Source organism: Oncorhynchus mykiss, chromosome 22 (assembly GCF_057628025.1).
Source record: "Oncorhynchus mykiss isolate SJ-2025 chromosome 22, ASM5762802v1, whole genome shotgun sequence".
In the NCBI taxonomy this organism is placed as follows: Eukaryota; Metazoa; Chordata; class Actinopteri; order Salmoniformes; family Salmonidae; genus Oncorhynchus; species Oncorhynchus mykiss.
Window position 1 is genome coordinate 42,903,989 of NC_143043.1, and position 13,564 is coordinate 42,917,552.

The window sequence follows — 13,564 nt, forward strand, 5'->3', positions numbered from 1 at the left end:
GTTGTAGCAACCTCATGATGGGTATAGGGAAAATTATATTACCATGTAGTAGCCTAAAACTATCACTGTTACATTTACCTGGGTGAATGTAATATGAATGACAGTCATCCAATATACTGTAATAGAAATAAGGCCATGCTCATAAAAAATAAAAATTGTCCTCCCTCATCTGAAATGGCACTGGTGTGTGTGTGTATGTGTGTGTGTGTGTGCTTGTGCGTGAAAGCCCACCTGTATTTGGTGACTGAGCTGGGAAAATGATTTCCTACCTGAATTAATGAATTGACTTATCCACTCAGATTGTGGGAGGATGTCTTTCTGAGAAGTTTAGGTGACACCCTTTGACTACTCAACATGACTGACCTCTCTCAAATACCTTGGTTGTTTACACACGAGTAATTAGACGCTGTAACTCACACTCCAGCTTGTCCTCTGGTGTGCCCCTCTCCAGTAGGGACAGGTAACACACAATGTCCTTCAGAAACACCACCTGGGGGGAAGGTAATGGGGACGGGCTCCTCCTCTTCTCCCCTCTGATTCTCTCTGTGGGAGAGGAATGGAACATGGCGTATCCATGAGAGATGGTGATGTCATACAGCAATGACCACGAGCATTACTAAGCAACATGGCAAATTGTGATGTGATATGGATATGGTAATATTGATAAGGTGATATTAATATGGTAATATTGATATGGTGATATTGATATGGTGATATTGATATGGTGATATTGATATTGTGAGATTGATATGGTGATATTGTAATATTAATATGGTGATATTGATATGGTGATATTGATATGGTGATATTGATATGGTGATATTGATAAGGTGATATTGATATGGTGATATTGATATGGTGATATTGATATGGTGATATTGATATGGTGATATTGATAAGGTGATATTGATATGGTGATATTGATATGGTGATATTAATATTGTGATATTGATATTAATATGGATATTAATATGGTGATATTGATAAGGTGATATTGATATGGTGATATTGATATGGTGATATTGATATGGTGATATTGATAAGGTGATATTGATAAGGTGATATTGATATGGTGATATTGATATGGTGATATTAATATTGTGATATTGATATTAATATGGATATTAATATGGTGATATTGATAAGGTGATATTAATATGGTAATATTGATATGGTGATATTGATATTGTGAGATTGATATGGTGATATTGATATGGTGATATTGATATGGTGATATTGATATGGTGATATTGATAAGGTGATATTGATATGGTGATATTGTAATATTGATATGGTGATATTAATATTGTGATATTGATATTAATATTGTAATATTGATATGGTGATATTAATATTGTAATATTGATACGGTGATATTAATATTGTGATATTGATATTAATATGGATATTAATATGGTGATATTGATATGGTGATATTGATATGGTGATATTAATATTGTGATTTTGATATTGATGTGGTGATATTGATATGGTGATATTGATAAGGTGATATTAATGTGGTGATGTTGATATGGTGACATTGATATTAATATGGTGATATTGATAAGGTGATATTGATATGGTTATATTGATATGGTTATATTGATATTAATATGTTGATATTGATATTGATATGGTGATATGATGTGATAGCCACATGTAAAACAAATTAAATGAATCTCATCCCTGTGTAAAGCCGGTAAAGCTGATGTAGCTATCAGTACACATGCCCTACATATCCCCACTGGCGGTGATTGGGAGTCCCATAGGGCGGAGCACAATTGGCCCAGCGTCGTCCGGGTTTGGCCGGTGTAGGCCGTCATTGTAAATAAGAATTAGTTCTTAACTGACTTGCCTAGTTAAATAAAGATTAAATTAAATAAATATTTAAAAAAATTAAAAATAAATTGCTTGCCACAGCTCAGACATTATAGCCACACTTTATGAAACTGCTGAAATGCCTTGCTGTGAGTTAAAATCAGTAGAATTTGTAGAGGGAGTTATTTGCTGAGGCATTAGTAATGTCCCAGGCATGACAGTACAGTAACATTGCGAAAGTATTCGGCCCCCTTGAACTTTGCGACCTTTTGCCACATTTCAGGATTCAAACATAAAGATATAAAACTGTATTTTTTTGTGAAGAATCAACAACAAGTGGGACACAATCATGAAGTGGAACGACATTTATTGGATATTTCAAACTTTTTTAACAAATCAAAAACTGAAAAATTGGGTGTGCAAAATTATTCAGCCCCTTTACTTTCAGTGCAGCAAACTCTCTCCAGAGGTTCAGTGAGGATCTCTGAATGATCCAATGTTGACCTAAATGACTAATGATGATAAATACAATCCACCTGTGTGTAATCAAGTCTCCGTATAAATGCACCTGCACTGTGATAGTCTCAGAGGTCCGTTAAAAGCGCAGAGAGCATCATGAAGAACAAGGAACACACCAGGCAGGTCCAAGATACTGTTGTGAAGAAGTTTAAAGCCGGATTTGGATACAAAAATATTTCCCAAGCTTTAAACTTCCCAAGGAGCACTGTGCAAGTGATAATATTGAAATGGAAGGAGTATCAGACCACTGCAAATCTACCAAGACCTGGCCGTCCCTCTAAACTTTCAGCTCATACAAGGAGAAGACTGATCAGAGATGCAGCCAAGAGGCCCATGATCACTCTGGATGAACTGCAGATATCTACAGCTGAGGTGGGAGACTCTGTCCATAGGACAACAATCAGTCGTATATTGCACAAATCTGGCCTTTATGGAAGAGTGGCAAGAAGAAAGCCATTTCTTAAAGATATCCATAAAAAGTGTTGTTTAAAGTTTGCCACAAGCCACCTGGGAGACACACCAAACATGTGGAAGAAGGTGCTCTGGTCAGATTAAACCAAAATTGAACTTTTTGGCAACAATGCAAAACGTTATGTTTGGCGTAAAAGCAACACAGCTGAACACACCATCCCCACTGTCAAACATGGTGGTGGCAGCATCATGGTTTGGGCCTGCTTTTCTTCAGCAGGGACAGGGAAGATGGTTAAAATTGATGGGAAGATGGATGGAGCCAAATACAGGACCATTCTGGAAGAAAACCTGATGGAGTCTGCAAAAGACCTGAGACTGGGACGGAGATTTGTATTCCAACAAGACAATGATCCAAAACATAAAGCAAAATCTACAATGGAATGGTTCAAAAATAAACATATCCAGGTGTTAGAATGGCCAAGTCAAAGTCCAGACCTGAATCCAATCGAGAATCTGTGGAAAGAACTGAAAACTGCTGTTCACAAATGCTCTCCATCCAACCTCACTGAGCTCGAGCTGTTTTGCAAGGAGGAATGGGAAAAAATGTCAGTCTCTCGATGTGCAAAACTGATAGAGACATACCCCAAGCGACTTACAGCTGTAATCGCAGCAAAAGGTGGCGCTACAAAGTATTAACTTAAGGGTGCTGAATAATTTTGCACGCCCAATTTTTCAGTTTTTGATTTGTTAAAAAAGTTTGAAATATCCAATAAATGTCGTTCCACTTCATGATTGTGTCCCACTTGTTGTTGATTCTTCACAAAAAAATACAGTTTTATATCTTTATGTTTGAAGCCTGAAATGTGGCAAAAGGTCGCAAAGTTCAAGGGGGCCGAATACTTTCACAATGCACTGTATCATTGGAATCCATAGTCTAATACCGCGGTCTTGTATGGCGGTATAATACGGCAGTCTAATACAGCAGTCTAACACAGCCTGCGTCACAACTTTTACAGTAAAACAGTATAAGTTCCTACAGCACCTGAACAAGGTGTTTACCTGGGGAGAGCCGAGGGGAGGCTGGGGACTTGGCTGGGGTGGGGGTCAGGGTGTTACTACTGCTGCATGTGGAGGGTTTGACCTGGGTGCAGGCAGGTGAGCGGTAGGACCCCCCAGGCGCGTGGGGCCCCATCCCAGAGCGCTGTGAGGAGGAACGGGAGGAGCAGGGAGAGATGGATATGGCACCTGAACATGAGGCCATCATAGTGGAAGGTTCCGGTGTGGGTCGACCCATGGCTATCAGGATGCTCTTTCCATTCATTCCTAGAAGACAGAGAGAGAAAAGAGGAATTCAGGAAAGACAAAACAGAATAGGGAGGCGTCCCCAGTGGTGCAGCACTCTAAGACACTGCATCGCAGTGCTAGATGCGTAACTACAGACCCGACTTGTGCCACAACCGACCGTGGCCGGGAGTCCCATAGGACGGTGCACAATTGGCCCAGTGTCGTCCGGGTTAGGGGAGGATTTGGCAGGGGGGCCTTTACTTGTCTGAAAGTACTCAGATCCCTTGTCTTTTTCCACATTTTGTTACGTGAAAGCCGTATTCTGCAATCATTTAATATTTAGTTTTCCTCAGCAATACCCCATCATGATGAAGCAAAAACAGCTTTTTATAAAAATTTTCAAATTGATACAAAATTAAAAACATAAATATTACATTCACATAAGTATTCAGACCCTTTATTCTGTACTTTGTTGAAGCACCTTTGGCAGCTATTACAGCCTCGAGTCTTCTTGGATATGACGCTACAAGCTTGACACACTTGTATTTGGGTAGTTTCTCCCATTCTACTCTGCAGATCCTCTCAAACTCTGTCAGGTTGGCTGGGGAGCGTCAATGCACAGCTATTTTCAGGTCTCTCCAGAGATGTTCGATCTGGTTCAAGTCCGGGCTCTGGCTGGGCCACTCAAGGACATTCAGAGACTTGTCCCGAAGCCACTTTTGCCTTGTCTTGGCTGTGTGCTTAGGGTCGTTGTCCTGTTGGAAGGTGAACCTTTGCCTCAGTCTGTGGTCCTGAGCACTCTGGAGCAGGTTTTCATCAAGGATCTCTCTGTACTTTGCTCCATTCATCTTTCCCTCGATCCTGACTAGTCTCCCAGTCCCTGCCACTGAAGAACATCCCCACAGCTTGATGCTGCCACCACCATGTTTCACCGTAGGGATGGTGCCAGGTTTCCTCAAGACGTGACGCTTGGCATTCAGGCCAAAGTTCAATCTGGGTTTCATCAGACCAGAGAATCTTGTTTCTCATAGTCTGAGAGTCCTTAAGGTGCCTTTTTGGCAAACTCCAAGTGGGATGTCATGTGCCCTTTACTGAGGAGTGGCTTCCGTCTGGCCATTCTACTATAAAAGCCTGATTGGTGGAGTGCTGCAGAGATGGTTGTCCTTCTGTAAGGTTCTCCCATCTCCACAGAGGAACTCCGGAGCTCTGTCAGAGTGACCATCGGGTTCTTGGTCACCTCCCTGACCAGTGCCCTTCTCCCCCGATTGCTCAGTTTGGCCGGGCGGCCAGCTCTAGGAAGAGTCTTGGTGGTTCCAAACTTCTTCTATTTAAGAATGATGGAGGCCACTGTGCTCTTGGAGACCTTCAATGCTGCATACATTTTTTGGTACCCTTCCCCAGATCTGTGCCTCGACACAATCCTATCTATCTCGGAGCTCTACGGACAATTCCTTTGACCTCATGGCTTGGTTTTTCCTCTGACATGCACTGTCAACTGTGGAACCTTATATAGACAGGTGTGTGCCTTTCCAAATCATGTCCAATCAATTGAATTTACCACAGGTGGATTCCAATCAAGTTGTAGAAACATCTCAAGGATGATCAATGGAAACAGGATGCACCTGAGCTCAATGTTGAGTCTCATAGCAAAGGGTCTGAATACTTATGTAACTAAGCTATTTTACATTTTTATTTTTAATACATGTGCAAAAATGTCTCAACCTGTTTTCACTTTGTCATTATGGGGCGTGGTGTGTAGATTGATGAGTAAAAAAATATTTGTATCATTTTTAGAGTAAGGCTGTAACGTAACACAATGTGGAAAAGGTCAACGGGTCTGAATACTTTCTAAATGTACTGTATTTTCCACATATAAAAAAAAACAGTTCACAAGAAACGCAAATCCACTGCGCCACAATACACAGTATTACTACCACATGTCACCTGCTCGAAAACACTGATCACAAGTCACAACCAAACACTGGTGAGCGAGATGGTTACAGTAGCTGTTGTCAGTAACATTGTCCTGTTGTCCTGTAGTGGTAGTGGTACCTGTTATGGGGGCACAGGCCACTTCAGTCTGTATAGAGATGCCTGCATCAATGGAACGTGGCTCTGCAGACACCGCATGGAAAGAAAAGCAAGACAAAGTGAGAGGTGAGAGAAATGCACTAGAAGTAGTGTGATATACTGTAGACTGTTAAAGCAAAAGGAGAAGGACTGTGATATAGACTCTGTTAAAGGGGAAGGAGAAGGACTGTGATATAGACTCTGTTAAAGGAGAAGGACTGTGATATAGACTCTGTTAAAGGAGAAGGACTGTGATACAGACTCTGTTAAAGGAGAAGGACTGTGATATAGACTCTGTTAAAGGAGAAGGACTGTGATATAGACTCTGTTAAAGGGGAAGGAGAAGGACTGTGATATAGACTCTGTTAAAGGAGAAGGACTGTGATACAGACTGTTAAAGGAGAAGGACTGTGATATAGACTCTGTTAAAGGGGAAGGAGAAGGACTGTGATATAGACTCTGTTAAAGGGGAAGGAGAAGGACTGTGATATAGACTCTGTTAAAGGAGAAGGACTGTGATACAGACTCTGTTAAAGGAGAAGGACTGTGATATAGACTCTGTTAAAGGGGAAAATTCAATACATTTCCAACTCAATAAAACTCCATAATAAAATGTCGTAACAATCCGGTTAGCTTATAGGCCTTTCTGTAAAAGCATAGTGAATCTGGTGACAATTTAAAGAGAAGAGAATGAAGCGATATAAAAATGCAAAGAGGTTGAGATAGTCTAAAGGAGCAGACTAGTGCTTCAATGACTAGAGACAAATTACGCTACCGTAGAAACAACAACAGACACTGTTCAAACCGATGCATTGCTATTGTAATGAGGATCATCAAAGAAGCAGATTCCTTTTGGCCGTAGAGTAACATTCTCTACTGATGCTGTAGGCCAATGAGCAGGACAGGAAGTCATGAAAGACACGAAAGAGAGATGGATAGTCTGTTTGGAAAGCAGAACATAAATCTAAACTGTGGCCCATGCCTGTCCAACACCCAACAAAACAGACCTTCTGTCATGACAGAGGAGGGAAGAAGGGCGTCAACAATACACTAGGAAGACTTATTTCCCCCTGTCTGTTTTGGTTGGGGACTATGAGATTGATTCAGTTAAGGCAACACAAGCTTCTCTTGTCCTGAATAATAAATCCATGATGTGACGAGAGCGAGAGAGAGAGAGAGAGAGAGAGAGAGAGAGAAGGAGAAAGAGAGAGTCAGTGACAGAGACAGAGTCAACGACAGAGACAGAGAGAGAGAGTGAGAGAGAGAAGAAAGAGAAGGAGAAAGAGAGAGGAAGAGAGAGAGAGTGAGGGAGAGAGAGAGAGAGAGAGAGGAAGAGAGAGAGAGTGAGGGAGAGAGAGCAAGGGAGAGAGAGAGAGAAGGAGAAAGAGAGAGTCAGCGACAGAGACAGAGTCAACGACAGAGACAGAGAGAGAGAGTGAGAGAGAGAAGGAGAAAGAGAAAGAGAAAGAGAGAGGATAGAGAGAGAAAATGAGAAAGAGAGAGTCAGCGAGAGCGAGAAACCCATGATGTGAGGAGAAAGAGAGAGAGTCAGCGACAGAGACAGAGACAGAGAGAGAGAGAGAGAGAGAGAGAGAGAGAGAGAGAGAGAGAGAGAGAGAGAGACATTCTACAAAAACAAGTCTTCAGGGAAACACAGACATCAGTTGAGTTAATGTGAATCTATTTGACCCTCATTTCTCACATGGGTATGCTGTCCATCCTTACAGAGGTAAGTTAAGAGACTAATCACCAGATGGCAGTGTAGGCTGCATTGCTTTTTCTTCTTCTTCTCCACATCTGATCCCAATGGAGGATGCACAAGAAGAATAACACGCCAACCCCTCCCTCCCTCTCTCTCTCCCTTTCTCCCTCTCTCCCTTTCTCCCTCTCTCTCCCCCTCTCTCCCTTTCTCCCTCTCTCTCTCTCTCTCTCTCTCTCCCTTCTCCCTCTCTCTCTCCCTTTCTCCCTCCCTCTCTCTCTCTCTCTCCCTCCCTCTCTCTCTCTCTCTCCCTTTCTCCCTCCCTCTCTCCCTCTCTCCCTCTCTCCCTTTCTCCCTCCCTCTCCCTCTCTCTCTCCCTCTCCCTCCCTCTCTCTCTCTCTCCCTCTCTCTCTCTCCCTCCCTCTCTCTCTCTCTCCCTCCCTCTCTCTCTCCCTCTCTCCCTCCCTCTCAGATAGTTGGGTGTGCTTGGATGCAAATCTCTCCATCCCGTCCCTCCGTTTGGAGAGGGGTTAGAATCCTCCAAACTGTCCTCAAGTGTTCAGCTGCTCAGTAGTGAGGGACAGTGGAAGTAAACCACCTTAAAGATGTCCGTGTCTGTGACCACTCCAGCACCATCGTCTGATGAATCAATCTAATCAAATGGAACACAGGCATGGTGTGTGTGTTCCTGAAGGATCTGCCATGGAAAGTACAGCAGCAGATGGGCAGTGTTTGCATTGTGTGTATGGAAAGTGTTTGAGAAAAACATTTTCAGTTGCAAATCAGAAGGAAACACTCTCTGAGACTAGGGTTAACCTGAGAGGGAATCTAATTTGGTCCATGCATACAGTAGTGTACAAATGTAGGATGTTAATTTGATCTATATCGTTACAGCAAATCCTCCAACTGTGCGTTAGTTAGTGTGGATTTTCAATTAATTTATATAAATCAAAGCTCATCTGCATTTCCTGTAGTGCAGGAAAATTGTGATCAAATTAAGATTCTACATCTGTACCAACAATTTAGCATAACTCCATCCATTCAACAAGAACCAGATACTCAATCAACCCCAGTTCAAATGCAACTACTACTGAGAGCCAGGAAAGACACTGTTGATATCTACCCTGGTCATGTTTAGTAGGGATAAAACATTATGAAACATTTTAAAACGGGAAGGTAATACCTGAACTTGTCCAATAAAAGCAGATATTTTTCGCAAAAACTGAAGACAAAAAAAAAACAGTGCCAGCCAGAATGAGTGACCAGCAGGATGAGGTAGGACACTACTTACCCAGGAGTCCTACTCCTGCTCGGGGCATCTCAGGAGAGCAGCCCCCTGTCTTGCTCTTGAAGGAGGTGAATAGGTGCTGACACAGCTCCTCAGGGATGTCGTTCTCCAGGTAGGTGGCCATGAAAAGCTGGAAACCCTGGTAGTCTATGGGCTGAAGACACATGGATGATTGGAGGGGATGGAGAGATAGACAGAAGAAGTCAGGTACCTTTGTTGTTAATAGAGTACACAAGAGAGGGTCTGGCCAGCAGAAAGAAGGGACACCACCAAGGGATAAAAAGGTACTGTCACCTTACTTATTTTTGCCTCCCATTTTCTAATTTGTTCACTGGATTTATGTGGGATGGCAAAACCCATGTGAAGTGGTGTTAACCACATACTACAGTAGAAATAAAAGTGCCTACTGAGCACAGACGTCAATTCAATATTGATTCCATATTGGTTCAACGTAATTTCATTGATATGACCTGGAAACCATGTTGATTCAGCCAGTGTGTGCCCAGTAGGAGGCATAATGCTGAAAATCAGTATATAAGAGGAATGAAACCTTTAGAAAATGTGTTTTCCTGAATTGTAATGCTGAGAGTTTTACTGATGATCTGCAGTATTGCATTTGAGATTAGTAGGTCATATTCAATCACCTCTCTAAAGAGCATGACGATCACACATTGCTTTTGGGACTCTGAATAAAACCATACAGCTGAGAAGAGTCAGGAAATCATTAATTTGGAGAAACATAAATCAGTTGGATCGTAGGCTGACATTTTAGCCAACCTTTAAAAGTTTAATGTGAGTGAAACAGACAGTACACAGAAACAATCCTGAGTCACTTCATCAGCAGGCAGACGCAGTAAAATGCCTGACAGAGATTCCTCAGGCAAGATACCTTTACAGAAACAGCATGAGGTTGTCTGAACTGGCATTCACACAGTGATCGGTGCCATTAGCCTTGCCGTTGAAAAACAAAACACAACATTCCTGAATTATGGATACACTGTTGTTACATGTTGGTAAGTTGAGCATCAGAAAGTAGCATGGGACCTGAACCCTGAACCCTGACCTTTGACCTGGAATTGGGTGAGAGAGCATTATTGGTACCGCAGTACGTCATGTTACAAACGTCTCTGATGGGATTGAGTTATGTATGTTACATGCAGTATGTTAGACACAAAAATCAGCACTGGACCTGACCCCTAATCTTTAACCTGTGCCCTCTGACTGGTGGTGACAGCGGGTTGGGTTGGTGTCTCTGATGATACAGGGTTCAGTATGTTACGTGCAGTCTGTAGAGTAAGACACAGAAACCACAGACCATGCAGACCCCCAACAGGGGCTGTGGCTTACTTGGTTGAGAACGTCTTGCTTCTGTTTGACAGTGGGGAGGGGGGGGGGAAGGGAGAGAAGAAGACATGGGGTTACATCATAGCGGGGGAGTAAGAAGGAGACATGGGGTTACATCATAGTGGGGGGGTAAGAAAGAGACATGGGGTTACATCATAGTGGGGGGGGGTAAGAAGGAGACATGGCGTTACATCATAGTGGGGGGGTAAGAAGGAAACATGGGGTTACATCATAGTAGGGGGGGGGGGGGTAAGAAGGAGACATGGGGTTACATAATAGTGGGGGGGGGGGTTAGAAGGAGACATGGGGTTACATCATAATGGGGGGGGGGGGGTAAGGAGACATGGGGTTATATCATAGTGGGGGGGTAAGAAGGAGATATGGGGTTACATCATAATGGGGGGGTAAGAAGGAGACATGGGTTTATATCATAGTGGGGGGGTTAGAAGGAGACATGGGGTTACATCATAGTGGGGGGGTTAGAAGGAGACATGGGGTTACATCATAGTGGGGGGGGGTAAGAAGGAGACATGTGGTTACATCATAGTGGGGGGGTAAGAAGGAGACATGGGGTTACATCATAGTGGGGGGGGGTAAGAAGGAGACATGGGGTTATATCATAGTGGGGGGGTAAGAAGGAGATATGGGGTTACATCATAGTGGGGGGGTAAGAAGGAGACATGGGTTTACATCATAGTGGGGGGGTTAGAAGGAGACATGGGGTTACATCATAGTGGGGGGGTTAGAAGGAGACATGGGGTTACATCATAGTGGGGGGGGGGGTAAGAAGGAGACATGGGGTTACATCATAGTGGGGGGGTAAGAAGGAGACATGGGGTTACATCATAGTGGGGGGGGGGGGTAAGAAGGAGACATGGGGTTATATCATAGTGGGGGGGTAAGAAGGAGATATGGGGTTACATCATAGTGGGGGGGTAAGAAGGAGACATGGGGTTACATCATAGTGGGGGGGGGGGGGTAAGAAGGAGACATGGCGTTACATCATAGTGGGGGGGTAAGAAGGAGACATGGCGTTACATCATAGTGGGGGGGGGGGTAAGAAGGAGACATGGCGTTACATCATAGTGGGGGGGGGGGGTAAGAAGGAGACATGGCGTTATATCATAGTGGGGGGGGGGTAAGAAGGAGACATGGCGTTACATCATAGTGGGGGGGGGGGTAAGAAGGAGACATGGCGTTATATCATAGTGGGGGGGGGGGTAAGAAGGAGACATGGCGTTACATCATAGTGGGGGGGTAAGAAGGAGACATGGGGTTACATCATAGTGGGGGGGGGGGGGTAAGAAGGAGACATGGGGTTATATCATAGTGGGGGGGTAAGAAGGAGATATGGGGTTACATCATAGTGGGGGGGTAAGAAGGAGACATGGGTTTACATCATAGTGGGGGGGTTAGAAGGAGACATGGGGTTACATCATAGTGGGGGGGTAAGAAGGAGACATGGGGTTACATCATAGTGGGGGGGTAAGAAGGAGACATGGGGTTACATCATAGTGGGGGGGTAAGAAGGAGACATGGGGTTACATCATAATGGGGGGGGGGGTAAGGAGACATGGGGTTACATCATAGTGGGGGGGTAAGAAGGAGACATGGGGTTACATCACAGTGGGGGGGGTAAGAGGACATGGGGTTACATCATAGTGGGGGGTAAGCAGGAGACATGGGGTTACATAATAGTGGGGGGGTAAGGAGACATGGGGTTACATCATAGTGGGGGGGGGGGGGTAAGGAGACATGGGGTTATATCATAGTGGGGGGGGTAAGAAGGAGACATGGGGTTACATCATAGTGGGGGGGGGGGGGGGTAAGAAGGAGACATGGGGTTACATCATAGTGGGGGGGCATAAGAAGGAGACATGGGGTTACATAATAGTGGGGGGGGGGGGGTTAGAAGGAGACATGGGGTTACATCATAATGGGGGGGGGGGTAAGAAGGAGACATGGCGTTACATCATAGTGGGGGGGTAAGAAGGAGACATGGGGTTATATCATAGTGGGGGGGGTAAGAAGGAGACATGGAGTTACATCATAGTGGGGGGGGTAAGAAGGAGACATGGGGTTACATCATAGTGGGGGGGTAAGAAGGAGATATGGGGTTACATCATAGTGGGGGGGGGGGGGTAAGTAGGAGACATGGCGTTACATCATAGTGGGGGGGTAAGAAGGAGACATGGGGTTACATCATAGTGGGGGGGGGGGTAAGAAGGAGACATGGGGTTATATCATAGTGGGGGGTAAGAAGGAGATATGGGGTTACATCATAGTGGGGGGGTAAGAAGGAGACATGGGGTTACATAATAGTGGGGGGGGGGGTAAGAAGGAGACATGGGTTTACATCATAGTGGGGGGGTTAGAAGGAGACATGGGGTTACATCATAGTGGGGGGGTAAGAAGGAGACATGGGGTTACATCATAATGGGGGGGTAAGAAAGAGACATGGGGTTACATCATAGTGGGGGGGTAAGAAGGAGACATGGGGTTACATCACAGTGGGGGGGTAAGAAGAAGACATGGGGTTACATCATAATGGGGGGGGGGGTAAGGAGACATGGGGTTACATCATAGTGGGGGGGTAAGAAGGAGACATGGGGTTACATCATAGTGGGGGGGGTAAGGAGACATGGGGTTATATCATGGTGGGGGGGGGGGGGTAAGAAGGAGACATGGGGTTACATCATAGTGGGGGGGTAAGAAGGAGACATGGGGTTACATCATAATGGGGGGGGGGTAAGGAGACATGGCGTTACATCATAGTGGGGGGGTAAGAAGGAGACATGGGGTTACATAATAGTGGGGGGGGGTAAGAAGGAGACATGGGGTTATATCATAGTGGGGGGGTAAGAAGGAGATATGGGTTTACATCATAGTGGGGGGGTTAGTAGGAGACATGGGGTTACATCACAGTGGGGGGGTTAGAAGGAGACATGGGGTTACATCATAGTGGGGGGGTTAGGAGACATGGGGTTATATCATAGTGGGGGGGGGTAAGAAGGAGACATGGGGTTACATCATAGTGGGGGGGTAAGAAGGAGACATGGGGTTACATCATAGTGCGGGGGGGGGGGGGTAAGGAGACATGGGGTTACATCATAGTGGGGGGGTAAGAAGGA

At 44.6% G+C, this 13,564-nt stretch overlaps 1 protein-coding gene across 4 annotated transcripts in view; it reads right to left on the reverse strand.

Moving 5' to 3' along the window:
- LOC110502101 (diacylglycerol kinase beta) overlaps positions 1-13,564 on the reverse strand; it is a 140,634-nt gene that overhangs the window by 86,176 nt on the left and 40,894 nt on the right. For 2 of the 4 annotated variants that reach the window (XR_016490636.1, XM_036959240.2), the window contains exons 4-7: positions 9,093-9,243; positions 6,085-6,147; positions 3,808-4,071; positions 418-543 (exon numbers count right to left, since the gene is read on the reverse strand). Coding sequence is in view for 2 of the 4 variants with exons in the window: in XM_036959240.2 (XP_036815135.2) it covers positions 418-543; positions 3,808-4,071; positions 6,085-6,147; positions 9,093-9,243 (604 nt within the window). In the remaining 2 variants the exon portion in view is untranslated. The remainder of the gene's footprint in view (positions 1-417; positions 544-3,807; positions 4,072-6,084; positions 6,148-9,092; positions 9,244-13,564) is intronic. The other 2 variants (XR_016490637.1, XM_090216108.1) reach the window with 1 other exon arrangement.